Below are 15,621 nucleotides of genomic sequence, written 5' to 3'. Positions count from 1 at the left end.
TGGGTCAGTGGGGTCTGCTGGAGGCTGTTTAGAGGCTTAGAGTGAGGTTGTTTGTCTTTTTTTCCTAGCGGGTTTCGTGCTCCTGCCCTCTGCATGGGCGGATCCATTCTAACATTATAATTAACCCTAGTTAAAGTATCAACAGATGGCAATGTTTTTAATCAACATTTTCGAGTGGAAACAGGCAACTTTTCAGTGAGCTAACACTGGCAGCCTGAAAAAATATCTTTGATCCATTGTCCGTACGATCATGTAAGCACAGAACACGTTTTCTTACAATAGTCTTCCTAAAACAATCTTAAAACTATATTTAGCAACATAAAACTGTGGGTCTGGTACTCATGCACATCTGAAACTGTGGCTCTGCGGCTCTGCAGGTCGATGCGTCTCGTTTAATCTGTGTTCTCATTTTCACCAAGCAATCTAAGATAATTAGGTTTTTATTTTCCGCTTTTGACTTTGTCTGTTAAGATTAATAACTCTTGTTTTCCTCTTTTAGTTATATTTCTTTATTTGGGTTAACAACACCCACAAGCCCTTGTTCCGTTGTAGTTAGCCTCACTTTTGTTTTTAACAATAATTCTTAACTTCCTTCGTTAATAAATAATTTAATTTCAACAAGCTCGGTTGTAACACTCAGTCACTGAATATGCTGTTTTAGTATCAATACTATTGTTTGTAGGACGTAACAAATGTTTTACTGACTACCTTGATATAGTGTTGGAGCTTGTTTTTCATTGTAGTAAATATAGTCATTAGTCGTTTTATTGTTGTTGATTTATTTGTTTTTTTGTTTTGTTTTCTTGTTGTTTTTTAGATTTTCAATTACGTATTTATTTTACACTGTGATGTAATGTTTACTTGTGTGCCACCTTGGTAGTGGCCAGTGGGGATCCAAATAAATAACTAAATAAATCGAATTAGTCGGTGATTAATTTAAGAGCCGACAACTAATGAGCGATTAATAAACACGCAGAAACAGAACACATCTGTAACGAGTACCTGGAGTTGTTTGGACTGCTTTATGTTTTTCAAATGAGAAAAGAGATGAGGTAATTTTTTCTTTTCCGTTCTATTTTGGAGTTTTTACATCCCAGCCAGACTTCTTTTGAAAAATTAGGTAACCCTGATACCAGAATATCTCAGGTACGCTGTTTGAATAAATTACCACTGAAGATGGGATGACGTCTCAGCAGCTAAATCCTGCTCTCACCTTCTTGTCGTAGACGTCCTGCCAGTCGACTGTGCCAAAGAAACTGTGTCGCATGATCTCCTTAGCGTCATCCGGTCCGCCGCCCAGCCTGTCAGAAAAGAGAAGAAGAAGAAGAAGAAGACGTCGAAGTCAGACATCAAAACGCTGCTCTTACAAAGTCTCCATCAATGGACCCAGAATATCCACCTGCTACGGATCCCAAAATAACTCGGCGGGGTGAACGAGTTTGCTCTCTGAAGCTGCAGTAGCCTCTTTTCACCAGTTTCTTCATTAGAGACAGAAAACGCCTCTGGGACAATCAGAGTGGGAAATTAACAGCAGCCACCAGCCAGTTTTGTCTAACAGCACTTTTGCCAAATACCAATTATCATGAGGAGGTTTTGTTCTCTTCTTAATGTTGGGATGGAGATTTAAGCAGTGAAATGAATCGGTGAATTCTGGGACGTACAGGATGCTACGGTACAAGTGTCGGCTGTCCTGTGAGTAAGAAACAGGCTCCTGAGGCCGTATGGGGTGGTCAAATGCCTGAACTTCTTTTACAGCTAAACATTAAATTGATACCATACCTGTTCATACCAGTGTATGAGTAGATTAATCTAAATATGTGTTTTACTGGAAGATTTTTAATCTGAACAGGATGGATTATATATCCCATCAGGTGAAAGAAAAACTCAGGATCCCCCAAGAGCTAGAATAAGTAGCTGAGGAGAAAAGTGATGGGAACAGTTTACTGAGCCTGCTGTCACCCTGAGCCCAGTGAACTGTAGGGAGATGGATGAATGTCTGTAACTGGTCCTCCAGAGACTTTAAGTCTTTGATAGTTTGGGTAAAATACAAAAAAAAATAGACCTAAGAACGGTGACATTTTCTTTCAGGGTTTGTTTGAATTTAAATCTAAAAACACATTTTCTAACCTTGTAAACTCCTCAGATATTTCTGCCAAATTTGTTTCTCTTCCACAAGGTTTTTTGTGATTTTTTTGTGTAGGATTTTATGCTTTTATCAAAGAAAATCAGAGAATCAATAAAGAGGCGACAGAAAATAAGGGAGGGACATGCAACAGAGGTGCGTGACTCGACCTGAGGCGGTGGACCTTTAACTGTAGTGCAGAGTTAAAAATCTTTGTGAACTCCACACGCAAATGTAAAATATCCTGAAGAGTTTTCTTGTGAATTTTGTGTTTCTCACACAAGAACACATTGGGTGTATCCTTGAGGTCTAACAAATCTGTTGAATGCATTTCCTACATTAGTGTTTTTGGAATAGCATCAAACCATCGTCATTGTCACCATGCATGTGCAGAAGATACAAACAAAATACACTTTCAAACATCACTCCACTGTGCTAACAGCGGTCAAAACTGCAAAAATTAATCCTCTTGTCAATTTCAGAAAACACTGAAGTGCTGGAAACTGCGGTTCCTCTAATGGCCACTAAAGGCTGACTCCAAGAGTGAATCAGTCCCCATAGACCACCATGTTAAAATGCCCAACTTTAAAACAGAAATAAACGTGTTCACAGCCTGGTACAAAGAAAACAATTTTGGTCTCTATAGCTAATTTTAACATTCATGACAACCATGCAGCGGTTAATTTTTATATAACTCTCCTGTTGACATTTTATTGAGGCTTAAAGTTCCACATAATTAAGGGCAGGCTGCTTTGAGTGGCTGTCTGCGAGCTGTCACCACAGTCTATGAGTCAGAGCCACCCCTCACTTCTCCACAGCTCCACCCTCTCGTCCAAATATGGTCACTTCTAGCTCCAAAAAAAACAAGATGTGACAGTTGAAATGCTGGAGGCTTCAAAACAGAAGCCCCCAAACCAACTGGTGACGTCACGGAAACTACGTCCATTATTTTAAGGTGTCTGTGAATGAACCCCTGTGTGCTAAAGGCCAAAGCTCACTGAGATTTGAAGGGTTAACAGGTGGCTCAGGGGTTAAGCCCACCCAGGAGTTTTGGCCATGTAAATGGATGGGAAGCCAGTGAGGGATCTTGTCCTTGTCTCTGCAGGACAAATTCCTACTGCAGTGATACTCAACATACAGGTGCCTGGTGGCCTGACAACCACTGTCTACCTCACAGTGAAAATAAATGTATTCAGAGTGGGATTTATTTTGTTCTTTAAATATAAGGATAAGGATCCATAGTGCATTAAAATTTATCAAAATAGAGCTTGTTTAATGATTAATATTTGATTATTAACTGGCCCCTGGCCTTTGCAGAAGGGCCCTCCTGGTGTCCCTCCTGGGCAAAGTAAGTTTAGTATCCCTTTCCTACTGGATGATGAGGGCACCCGCAGAGGAACCTCCCACATGTTAAATCCTCCCAGTGGAGCTCATCTACGGCAGGTGACAAGAAGTGTCATCCACCATCTCATAAGCTCATTTCCTGTCAGCTCCCTTCTGTATTTTATCTAATGAGAAAGTGGCAAAAAGAAGGCACCAAAAACCAAAAATAAAAACAAAGAAACGTGTGTGTGTGTACCGTTTGTTGGGGTCCTTGATGAGCAGCCCCGACAGCAGCGACTTGGCGTCGGCCGACAGGGTTCGTGGGAACTTGATCTCCTCCATGAGGATGAGCTCAAACAGCTTCTCGTGGTCCTGGTTGTAGAACGGCAGGCGGCCGCACATCATCTCGTACGTCACCACGCCCAAACCCCACCAGTCCACCGCCCGCCCATAGTCATTGTCCTCCAGCACCTGATAACAGACATGATTTAAGCATGACGTTATCAGTCTTTCTATTAAATTTACAAGAAGAAAACAGGAAAAATACACTTTCATAACTGTTTGAAAGTTTGTATTCAGCTGTTGTCTTCTTTCCTTCAATAGTAACTAACAGAGATAAAACAGAATAATTCAGACAGCAAATGTATTACTTACATTTGAAATAGTTTTGACGCCAAAAGAAGAAGAATTAAATGTACAATATGTAATTTTTCTGCCGCAAGGAGTCTCTTACCAAAACAATAACAAAAGATGAATCAATGCCAACATTGCTGAGGTCACCAGAAACCGAATAATCTGCAGAGGTCTCCTCTTACCCCAAAACAAATTGAATCACTAATCTACGCTGGTAAAAACACTGAATAAAGCAGTTTCACGCTGAAAATCAGTGTTGTTTCCAACGCTCTTTGGCTTGTTGCGGCGGGGCTGCTAGCACAGCACCTGCTAATTTGTGCTCATCTTTTTTATCTGATAACTTGTGATCCAGACATTCAGGAGGTTTTCACCCAGATCCAAATTATCCCCATTGGTCTCTTTCTCTCCAAAATAAAAGCCTGTTTTTCATTTAAACCAGTAAAAAACAGACACTGTCTCCACATTTAAGAGTAGACTTTAGCGATTCCTCTGTGATAAAGCTTACAGTTAGGGCTGACTCAGGCTTGCCTTGGACCAGCCCCTGGTGAGGCTGATATAAGCCTAGTCTGCTGGGGGGTTCCTATGATACACCATTCTCCTCTCTCCTCCATTCTCTCTTCATATGCAAACATTCATATCCCTTTAATGCATGTTACTAACTCAGCTTTTTCCCTAGAGCCTTTGTCCTCCTGTGTCTCGCAGGTTCACACAGAGGGAGGTTGCACTCGGATCATGAGTCATGCTTGTGCTGCCGTCATGGTCCTGCCTCATGCCACCCACTTTTCTAGGGAGTTTTCCTTATCTGCTGTAAGAGGCCAAGGACAAAGGGATGTCTTATGTTGTAAAGCCCTCTGAGGCAAATTGTGATTTGTGATACTGGGCTTTATAATAAAATTGAATTCAAATAAAACTGAATAATATGTCCAGCTGATACCCAACAGTGCTAACCCTAGTTAACCCTTTCTAATATGAAGTTTGAAGAAACGCTGTGCCTTTTAATTCCAGCTTGTTACAGACATAACACTTGACCCTAAACAGGAACCACTTCTTATCTACGGCCCTGGTCACACAGGGAGCTGGAGTTTGGCGGGGTTTTTTTTGTTTGTTTTTTTTCACAAGCAGTGTTAAATTTAAAAAATGCAGTGTGGCGCACCTCATGGTTTGCAACCTGCAAAACACTTTCTGCACACGGGGCCTAAATCTGCTCACATTTTGATGCTACGCTTCCTGTTTCTTTAACGAATGACTCTTTCAGTTGTCGGTCTGATTAAACCATTCTACGGTGTTTTGCTCTCCATGTACAAAACAAACTCTGCATACGACACAACATCTATCTGTGAAGAGGACTTTCTACAACCTAACAGCATCAAACATACAAACACAGAGTCCTCCAACACATCTGACTGAACCCTGTCAACTTTTCTGGCAGCAGAGTCCAAACTTTTCAATGGTAATGTATACTATAACCCTGAGAGTCCATTTTTACCATGATGCAGTTATTTCTGACCCTGACATATCTGATATCCGCTTTCATATCCTCTTAATGGTAAAATAACTCTCAGAGTCTCCACCAAGAGCCACATTAGAAGAAGTGAAATTAGTTACTGACATTCTACTGGGCTGCAAAGAAAACACTTAGCTGCCATTAGAGGAACTATATATTAGGGTACTTCCACAAGTTGATGACAAACATAACGCAGTTCTTTCCTGATTTCATCAAGCAGGACGAAACAGACGACCGCGAAGGCTCAGTTTGGGTTTAGACATGTTCGAGATAGTTTCAGAACTTTAAACCAATAAGCGCTGCAGGTTCCATCAACTCTGGAACACAAATAATCCAACTTTTGCTCTAAGTCTGAGTTTGGTGTGAGCTCTGACCTCAGGAGCCAGGTACTCTGGTGTTCCACAGAAGGTCTTCATGGTGGCAGTGTCGGTGATGCCTTCTTTGCAGAGGCCAAAGTCTGTGATCTTGATGTGGCCGTCTTTGTCCAACATGAGGTTCTCCAGCTGATGAGAGCGAAATATAAAAACACGACCCTTTGTATTTATCTGTTTTTCATACACAATCTGGCCATGGTTCTGTAAGTTTCTACATGTTAAACTAAAAACTGTAAATTCAGCGCAGGTGTCAAACATACCTTCAGATCACGATAGACGATCTTGGCAGAATGTAGGTAGTCTAGAGCAGAGACGATCTCAGCGCCGTAGAAACGGGTGCGGTCCTCCGAAAAAACTCTTTCTCTTGACAAATGGAAAAACAGCTGCCAACAAAAAAAAACACAGGTTCATACACCTCAGACATCTCTGTTGTTCTGAGTTGTTTCATCCAGTTAAAGACCAGCGCTCGAGATCAAAATCACTGCTGGATGTTTTCTGCAGTGGAACTCAGGAGGGACTGAGACGGAGCCGATGACATCAGTTTACAAACAGTCAGAATGACAGTTTTGACTCCCTGATCATTTGACAAAGCTTAAAGCAAATCATGCTGTGGATAACGAGAGCTGGGGTCTGTGTGTATGTGGGAACATGTCATACAAACAGTACAGAACCAGTTCTACATCGAAGCCCATTTTAGTAGCAATCGTGTTCTCTGTAGAAAAGGTGGAGGTGAGACGGAGCACACTGTCAGGAGGAAAGACCTGCAGGGAAGCCAGTGTGTTCACAGGGACATGAATGACTCATTAATGATCAGGTGTTTGGAGTTTCACATTTATAGTGTTGTCAAAAATATTGCTTTATCAATACACATTGATTCAGAATATTTGAAGTGGTTTCAATACTCATTTTCCAGAGTATCTACACACTGGTACCAGCTGCTCCTTTTTGCCCTCTCGTACTGTAACATTTACTGCAGTCATTCTGCTGTTCTCTACTAACCAAGAAAGGAAAAGTTGTTGTCGTCATGTTTGTAAAATGTATCCTTTAATAAAAGAAATTATTGTTATGACCTCCATGTCAGTTTTTAAGGGTGGCACAGTGGTGCAGTGGTTAGCATTGTCACCAGGCTGGGGGAGCTCTTCTGTGTGGAGTTTACATGTTCTCTCTGTGTCAGCGTGGGTTTCCTCCAGGTGCTCCAGCTTCCTCCCACAGTCCAAAGACATGCAGGTTAATTGGTGACTCTAAATTGTCAGTAGGTGTGAATGTGAGTGTGAATGGTTGTCTGTCTCTATGTGTCAGCCCTGTGATAGTCTGGTGACCTGTCCAGGGTGAACCCTGCCTCTCACACAATGTCAGCTGGGATAGGCTCCAGCCCCCACGACCCCCAACAGGATAAGCGGTTACAGAAAATGAATGAATGTCATTCTTCCCCATGATATCAAACATGGTATCAGTTTCAGTATTTTTCAAGGTATTGTAATAAAGTTAGAAATTCCCTTATCGTGACAACACTACCCAACATCATATTTCATTTTCAGAAACTCAGATAAGTCCTTCTCTTTTTTACAGTATTGAGAGGATTACCTTGATAGCTTACAACTCACAAGTTACCCTGTTAAAAATATAACAAGTAATTCGCTTTTCCAAAAGGCCGCCTTCCTGCACAGTGAAGATGCAAAGCAACAGATTAAATGTTATTTTCTACATATAAACTCTTAACTGAAAAGAATATAGTCTAATGTAACCCCTGTGTTATCACCAACATTTGATTAGAAAATGTAATTTAAATGCATACTTTTTTCTTAGTGACTGTAACTAATTACAATGAGATTTATTTTGTTATTTGATCACTGTAAGTAGTAAGTAAGTAGTAAGTCGTTTGCCAGTTAATGAGCACTGCCGATTATCGGCACAGGCTTCAGCCAAGGGACACAACAGAACCTCAAACAGTGGTGGCAGCCAAAGTGTCTCACTTCTTGTGGCAACTCCAATTTTTAAGACTGGCTGGTTCAAAACTACACGCCATTTTTGTCCGTTCTGACAGTCACTATGTCGCATCAGGCGATTGTTGAGTCAAAAATCGTGCTGTGACTTGGCCGACAGACATGACAGACTACACGATGGTCCACACCAATCATCCCTGACACGTCTATCACGACATGTGTGATGTCACCGGGTTATTCTTGTCCTACTTTTATTATCAGGACTGTGTTCTGTGTTCCTATTGGTCAAAGTGACGGCTGTGACGGGCGCAATCGTGAACGACAAAAAGAAAATCAAACATGCTAGACTTTCTGTCAGATCATCATGAGGCATCCCGGACATGGCGTTGGATGTCATCTACTATGACACACTACACGAGATGAAACGATGGATTATCGCGTACAACTCTCACTGTTGTTCATGATCCGAGCCGACACTGTGTGACGCTGCGTCAGGCTTAAATCAGGCTGATATCATGTAGTGTGAACCTGGCATAACTGTAGGGCTGCAACTAATGATTATTTTCATTATCAATTAATCTGCTGAGTATTTTCTAGATTCATCCATTAACCGTTAAGTCTATAAACTGCCAGAAAATTCTGAAATGTCCATCCCTGTTTCTCAAAGTCTAATGTGATGTCTATTGTCAGTCCAAAACCCAAAGATATTCAGTGTAATAGTATATGAAACAGAGAGCAGGAAATATCCATATATCTGTACTGAATAAACTGATACCATCACTAAAAAACCCACGACAGTGCAGACGCCCCAGTCTTAAGACTCTCCAGATAAAACCACAGTGAGAGGAGTGACTGCTTTCTGTTGAAGCTCTTTGAATCCCACCGTCATCATTCTTCAATAACTCTTGAAATAACTCCTGTGTTGAAATAAAAACAGAACATCTGCCAGCATCAAAAACATTTTTTAAAAAAAAGCAATTTCACTGATGTCTCACCTCTCCTCCGTTGACGTACTCCATTACAAAGCACAGCCGATCCTTAGTCTGGAACGAGTACTTCAGAGACTGAAAGACAATATAAACATTTTTTTAACTCAGCAGTGTTCAGTGGTTTGTTTCAAACACATTTATTTTTTAGGAACAGAAGCTTTGTGGTCTGAATTCAGTGCATCCTTCCTTCTTTGCATGACATTTATCAAAAGAGTCTTTGAATTGAAGCTGACTGCTTTTCTTCATTTATATTTATTTATTCCATCACATAATTCACAGCAGCACAGGTGTGTCTTGGTGTAATGTTTTCATTGCAATCTGCATGCTGATACTCACAGTTAGGAATGGATGCCGAGTGTTTTTTAATACCCTACTTTCTGTGAGTGTGTGAGCAACTTCATCCTGAGATGGAAAAAAAGGACAAAGAGGAGGCACAATGATTAGTCAGGAGACAAGAGGAGACCATTTCTTGTTTCAGTCAGAAGGTTGAGGATGTAACTGGCAGTGAGGCGTGTGTCCACCAGGACAATACCAGTATCAAACCAATCTGTAACTGGTTTTACCAAACATGCATAGACGTAATAGATCTTTTTAAAAATCTAATATATAAGTCATTCAATCCAGTGACCAAACACATGTTTTGCAGACACCAAAACAGGAACAGTTAAAAGCTGATAAACATTAAAAGGACCTTGGCTATGATGACTTCCTTCTTGAGGATCTTCATGGCGTAGTAGGTGCCACTCGCCTTCTCCCTCACCAGAATGACTTTCCCAAAAGTGCCTTTGCCCAGAAGCTTCAGATAGTCAAAGTCATTCATTGTCTGGACAAAAAACAAAGGAATAATGTGAAGAACTGGTTCTCCATCGTTAAATGTAATAACATCCTCTTTTCAAAACAAGTCAGAGCCATATTTTGTCTCCACTCAGATCAGCATCTGAGAGGTCACCTTTCGTTTGTAGTGGCTGATGGAGGTGTCCATCTCCTCCTCATTGACGTTCTCGATCTGGGAGGTGGGGCTGCACAGGATGCCCTCCTCCTCCTGTTTGGCCAGAGACTCGGCTACCATCTGGATGGCCTCGGCCCATTCGTCCCTGCAGGACACAACAAGAACAGGTTGAGATACCAGCAGGCAGCGCTCAGATTATGGTTAATTGCTCTCAACTGTGGCTTCACCTTTAGACTGAGCGTATATCTTCAGACAAGTTTGAAGGACTATCTTTTAAACTTTTAAGACAGAGCTGATCCTATAGGCTCTCACATATGGAGCTACTGTTACCGTGCGTCCACACCAAACGCGATGGACGCGATGTCATCGCCTGTAACGCGAGTATCGCGTCGCTTGATCACAAATGTCACCTTTTTGATCATCGCTTCGTCGCTTCAATCGCGATGGCGCAACCCTCCTCCCGCAATTTTCTTCACCTCCTGCTATTTTCTCGTCAACCATGGCTGAGTTAACTACCGTAGCTGCTCATTATCTGTTGTGGGCATCTGATTTGGATCGGAGACCCAAACGCCGCCATGTCTGGGTTCACAATATCCTCCAGAAACGCACACAGCTGGGTGAATATCATCACCTCCTGCAAGAGCTGCGTCTGGATGACGGTCGTTTCCAGCGGTACTTCAGGCTGACGCTGGCCCAGTTTGAGGACCTGTTAGCCCGTATCGGTGCGAGGATCTCCCGCCTGGACACCAGCTACAGGCGCTCCATCCCAGCTGCGGAGCGCCTGTCCATCTGTCTCCAGTTAGTAGCTTATAATTTCTTTATGAATGGTTGGATATCAACGCTGATTGGATGTCGCGGCACAGCGTCACGCGATGTCGCTTGAAAAGTTCAAATTTTTCAACTTCAAGCAACACACGCGATGAGGCGATGGACGCGATGGACGCGTCATCACTTCATCGCGTCACTCTTATCGCTTGAAACGCGTCACCCGAAGCGACATCGCGTGTCATCGCGTCATTTACATTGATTTTGAATGGAAACTTGTGGCGTTCATCTCGTCCATCGCGTTTGGTGTGAACGCACAGTTGGATTACAGGCGCCATATGTTGAAACTGAAAGATAGGTGGTTGCCAGGCAGGCAACCAGGTATCAGCATGTGGTTGCCATACTTGAAAATATAGTTTTGAGTCACCTTATATTTTGAGTAAGATACCACACAGTTAAACATGAGCTAAATGATGAAAATGTAACATAAACAAATTCTTAAAAGTTTTATTACAGTAACCCAACAAAACTCTTTGTAGTTTGTGTTTTATCTGACACTTTACAGCAGTGGTTCCCAACTTGTGGGTCGTGCACCAATGACGGGTCACAGGTCCAGTCTGAATGGACCACAAGTGACTTGCAAACGTGTCAAGTTTGTAAAAAACACGCTTATTTTTGGAAGTACAGTGAATTTCCGGCAGAAGCTTTTATTTTGAAGTGCCGTTTGTAGAGTGAGTGAATAACAGGCAGCTACTTGACAGAGACAGCAAACTAGCTCAACGACATGGTCAAACGCAAGTATGACGCTGAATATATTAAACTGTGTGGACCTTGAACTACCGACTAAGGAGCAATCTGGACCCCCAGTTGGGAACCGCTGCTTCTGGCTTCTGCTTCTGACTGTAACAGTAATATTTAAATATCACTACTGCAACAAATAATAAAAAACTAGAATTTCCACCTCGTGGCTGTATACCTCTGCATCAGTCGGGTTGCAGTTGCAGCTTACATCCATGTCTGTGATGCTTCACACAGACATGTTCCTGAGATATGATGTTGAATAATGGCCAGAAATGGGTTTTTGCAGAACAGTGAAGCTGACCTTTTGGATGTAAAATGTCATCACTTCATCATTTAATCCTGTTGGACAATTCTATGAAATGTCATTTCATCATCATTTCTGTATACATTTTTGAGTTTTGGACAAAGACATGTTTTGTTAGGACACAGTAACCTTGACCTTTGGACTTGGACCATCAAATTCTAATCAGTTCATCGCTGAGTCCAAGTGGATGATTGCACCAAATGTCCTCAAGGTGTTGTTGAGATATCGTTTACCCGAGACTAAGACGAACGAGTTCACAGTGACCTTGACCTTCAACCTATGACCATTAAAATCTAATCACTTCATCGTTTAGTCCAAGTGGGCCTTTGTGCAAAATTTGAAAAAAATAAAATAAATCCCTCGAGGCGTTTTCGAGATATCACATTTAGAAAAACATATTGCCTCCAGCCATGGCTATTGCTGGTGTGGAGGCATGAAAAATAATTCAGTGACTATGAGTTGATGCTGTATTGCAAAATAAGTTGCATATTTTGGTGTCCAGTGAGATGTGAGAGCCGCTGACTGGTCCAATCCAACACAACACATCGACCCTCCTACAGACCCGCTCTGGTGAAGTGACTACTCATCATGCATGTATAAGATGTTGCAGGATGTTGTAAGCTGAGTCGTGTTCATAACAAACCAATAAAGCATCAGGTAACAAGTCATAATGTATACAATATATTGTGTTTTGGAGCGACAACCCTCCAAAACTTGGCGTCCCGCCTCAGCCCCACACCCCTGTTTCCTGTCTTTCTTCTCTCTCTGTTGACAGACTGCTGTTGTGTTGTGAGGACAACTTGACACAAAAACTGGTTCAGCACTAAAACTAGAGAGGTTTTTTTTTGGCACTAATGCCAGACCTCTCATATCTGGTGTCTGTCAGTCCTCTCACATGTCTTTTTTATTCCATTTTTATTTATCTTTTTAGTACACAAGTAGCTATCCCGTTGATGGTTTCTTTAACATTTTCTATCGTTTTTTTCTTTGATATCTGTAAAGAAAATTTGGGCATGATTTAGAAGGCTACTCCTCATTCTCAACACAGACACAAGAGGTGTGCTTCAGTGGCTGAAACTCAAATATACACACACAAAATTCGAGGTTCCCTGTGTAAGATTCAGGGGGATTTAAGGGGATTTAGTGAAATGTAGCAGCGAGGACTGCAGATTACAACCAGCTGAAAATTCTCCCGGTTAGAATTCCTTCAGTGTTCATTGTTCAGGAGGTTTTTATTGGGAGCCGAAATGGACCAGGTGATTTAAACTGATAGAAACACTGAATAAAACAGTTTCACATCACAAATCGGTGTTTCTCCTACTCTGTTCGGCACGTCGCAGACAGCCCTCTTGCCCAGCACCTGCTAATGTGTACTCACCTCTTTTCTCTGGTAACTTAATATGCGCTCAGCCTATTTCAGATCCAGACATTTAGGAGGTTTTACCAGGAGCTGAATTAACCACAGAGGTCTCTTCCTCTCCAAGACAAACAGACCAGCTGATTTAAACCAGTAAAAACGCATCACAGATGGGCTGCTAGCCCAGCACCTGCTAATGTGTGCTCACTTTCTATATGATAACTTCAAATCTAGATGTTCCGGAGGTTTTTAATCTGAGCCTAATTATCTGAAGTGGTGTCTTCCTCCCCAGAACAAACAGTGATTTAAACCGGTAAAAGCACTGAATAAAAAACTGTTTTTCCGACATTGCTCACCGTGACGGGGCTGCTAACTACTACTAGAAACACTGAGGTTCAACATGGTGAGACGAGGTCCCGCTCCATATGCAGCAATCTGCTCAAAAATCATTGAGCAGTCTGTCCAACCTCTCACTGCCCTAAGCGATCAGCAGACTGTAAAATCAGCCCGCAGGATTTTACAGGACTCGGACCATATTCTGTGTCCTGAGTTTGAATGGCTACCCTAGCAGACTACGCTGTCCAGGCTGCAGGACACAGAGGAGGAACACAACCTTTGTCCCCAGGGCTGTCCAGCTCCTCAACGCTGAACACTGAAGCACTATTAACACTTTGACACTTTTCAATCCCTGCACTTTATAAATGATTATACTCTTGTTCGTAACTGCGAATATTGTATGCAGCAGTTTATGTGCTGATTTTGTGTTGCTAATTGTGCTTTTATAGCTACTGTCATGCCCTTTTAAATTGCTCCTTGGGTCTCTGGTCATTATTTTGCACATTCTAGCAAAAAACCTGTACACATCTTTCATTTTTACAACTGATATGTTGTACATATTTGACATAGTTTTATCATCAATTTGTTTGTTTCTTGATCTTTTGCAGAACTCACTTTTATTGTTTATTTTCTTTTACTATGTTCATTGTGATGCACCAAAACACCAAAGCAAATTCCTTGTACGTGTAAACCTACCTGCAGTAAACCAGACTGTTATTCTGAATCTTTTCAATTCTGAAACTATGAACTGAGTTTTGGATGAGGATTTTTTCTTTTCCTGTTATACTTTTTCCAGATTCTTTTTTATTTAGCATCTGTTTTTAAGGAATTGTTTGACCCATTGACTCAAAAACTAAATTATGCAACTTTAAAATAGTGTCAATGATCCACATATGGTCATTTTTCTTTCATCAGTAAATTGGAATTAACAGTAGCCAGTATTTCTTATTATTCTTTTTTTATCAGCTAGTTCAAATTGAGCCTGTTCCTGTCAAATAATAAAAACTCCTCCATGTGTGAGAAAACCTGCTGAGGAGGAGGAGGTTGAAGGAGGAGGCTGAAGGCTCACCTCTCGTCAGGAGTGTCGACGTGAAAAGTCCTCTCGATGACCGTGGTCCACTGCAGACAGCGGATGATGAAGGTGTTTGGCTTGGGCCGCTCCGTCTTCATCAGCTGACATTCTGGAAATCACACAGGGAGATGGATGTTCAAAGTGACGCTGATACTTGTTGTTCTTTGCGTGTATGAAATATGTGACGAAGGCCTCTGTTCATGTGTCTTACTTGCTACAGAGAAGTTGTTGAGCGGATAGGCCAGGTCAGAGTCCTGCGGTTTGTCCTTGTAGCCGATGAAAGAGCCGTCTGTCTTCAGCAGAAAGTAGCGTGGTCGCCAGTTCTTGATGTACTCACCTGCAGGGAGGGAAAAAAAAGGTGAGACAGACAGGTTACACCCTGCTGCACTCACACGTGTTTAGAGATGGAAGCAGCAGAGTTTTTGCATTACAGTCACTTTGATTCTGTGATGAATGTGGAGGAGCTTGTCTCTGTGATGTTGGTATTAGCCTGATATTAGCCGATCATTTCATTTCACTACATTATTTAGTCTGATGTCATGTTCATGTTAGCTGTGTTCCACGTGGTGCGCGGGTGGTGTGCCCTAATTGATCAGCAGGGACTGACATGTCCAACCCACAGACATCACTTTCAGTCACCAGAAACTTTGATGACAATTCCTTGAAGCAGTGAACTTAATGTTTTTTTATAAAGAAAAAAAACCGACTGGTCCATGGTATAGGCAGGCAGTCCAACAATGCATCCAAGGCAAATCCTTTACTGATTCAACGCCTTTCGACTAGAGTCTTCATCAGGGTATAAAATGTTTTGGAAACAGGTGTGCAATTTAAAAACTTATGTAGCGGTCATGTGACACAGGTCACGTGAGCTGATATTGGTGCAATCCACTAGAAAACCCCCCCACAATAGACGGAAATTGAAAATAAAAATGAGGTAAATATATACTATGAGTGATGATGATTTGACAAATCTACAGTGGCCCTAAGAGCTTCACACACTGTAAACTAGTAACACTCATGCTGATAGAAACGACACAAGCAAATGAAGAAACATCCTCATAAACTTGATGACACACACGCATTTTTAAAAAGCGCTGGACGAAGCTTATAAGACAATGGAAACTGTTTCCAGTCACTATGAAGTGACAT

General features: G+C 41.8%; 1 protein-coding gene across 1 annotated transcript in view; it reads right to left on the bottom strand.

Moving 5' to 3' along the window:
- akt3b (v-akt murine thymoma viral oncogene homolog 3b) overlaps window positions 1–15,621 on the bottom strand; it is a 32,948-nt gene that overhangs the window by 2,660 nt on the left and 14,667 nt on the right. The window contains exons 3-12 of the mRNA XM_033624742.2: window positions 14,684–14,809; window positions 14,470–14,581; window positions 9,838–9,982; window positions 9,580–9,711; window positions 9,225–9,290; window positions 8,895–8,963; window positions 6,217–6,339; window positions 5,957–6,085; window positions 3,702–3,916; window positions 1,214–1,301 (exon numbers count right to left, since the gene is read on the bottom strand). Of these exons, the coding sequence (XP_033480633.1) occupies window positions 1,214–1,301; window positions 3,702–3,916; window positions 5,957–6,085; window positions 6,217–6,339; window positions 8,895–8,963; window positions 9,225–9,290; window positions 9,580–9,711; window positions 9,838–9,982; window positions 14,470–14,581; window positions 14,684–14,809 (1,205 nt within the window). The remainder of the gene's footprint in view (window positions 1–1,213; window positions 1,302–3,701; window positions 3,917–5,956; window positions 6,086–6,216; window positions 6,340–8,894; window positions 8,964–9,224; window positions 9,291–9,579; window positions 9,712–9,837; window positions 9,983–14,469; window positions 14,582–14,683; window positions 14,810–15,621) is intronic.

The sequence above is a fragment of the Epinephelus lanceolatus genome, chromosome 3 (genome assembly GCF_041903045.1).
Source record: "Epinephelus lanceolatus isolate andai-2023 chromosome 3, ASM4190304v1, whole genome shotgun sequence".
Classification (NCBI taxonomy): Eukaryota; Metazoa; Chordata; class Actinopteri; order Perciformes; family Serranidae; genus Epinephelus; species Epinephelus lanceolatus.
The sequence above is the reverse complement of the archived record's forward strand: the minus strand, read 5'-3'. Positions and strand labels throughout refer to the sequence as shown.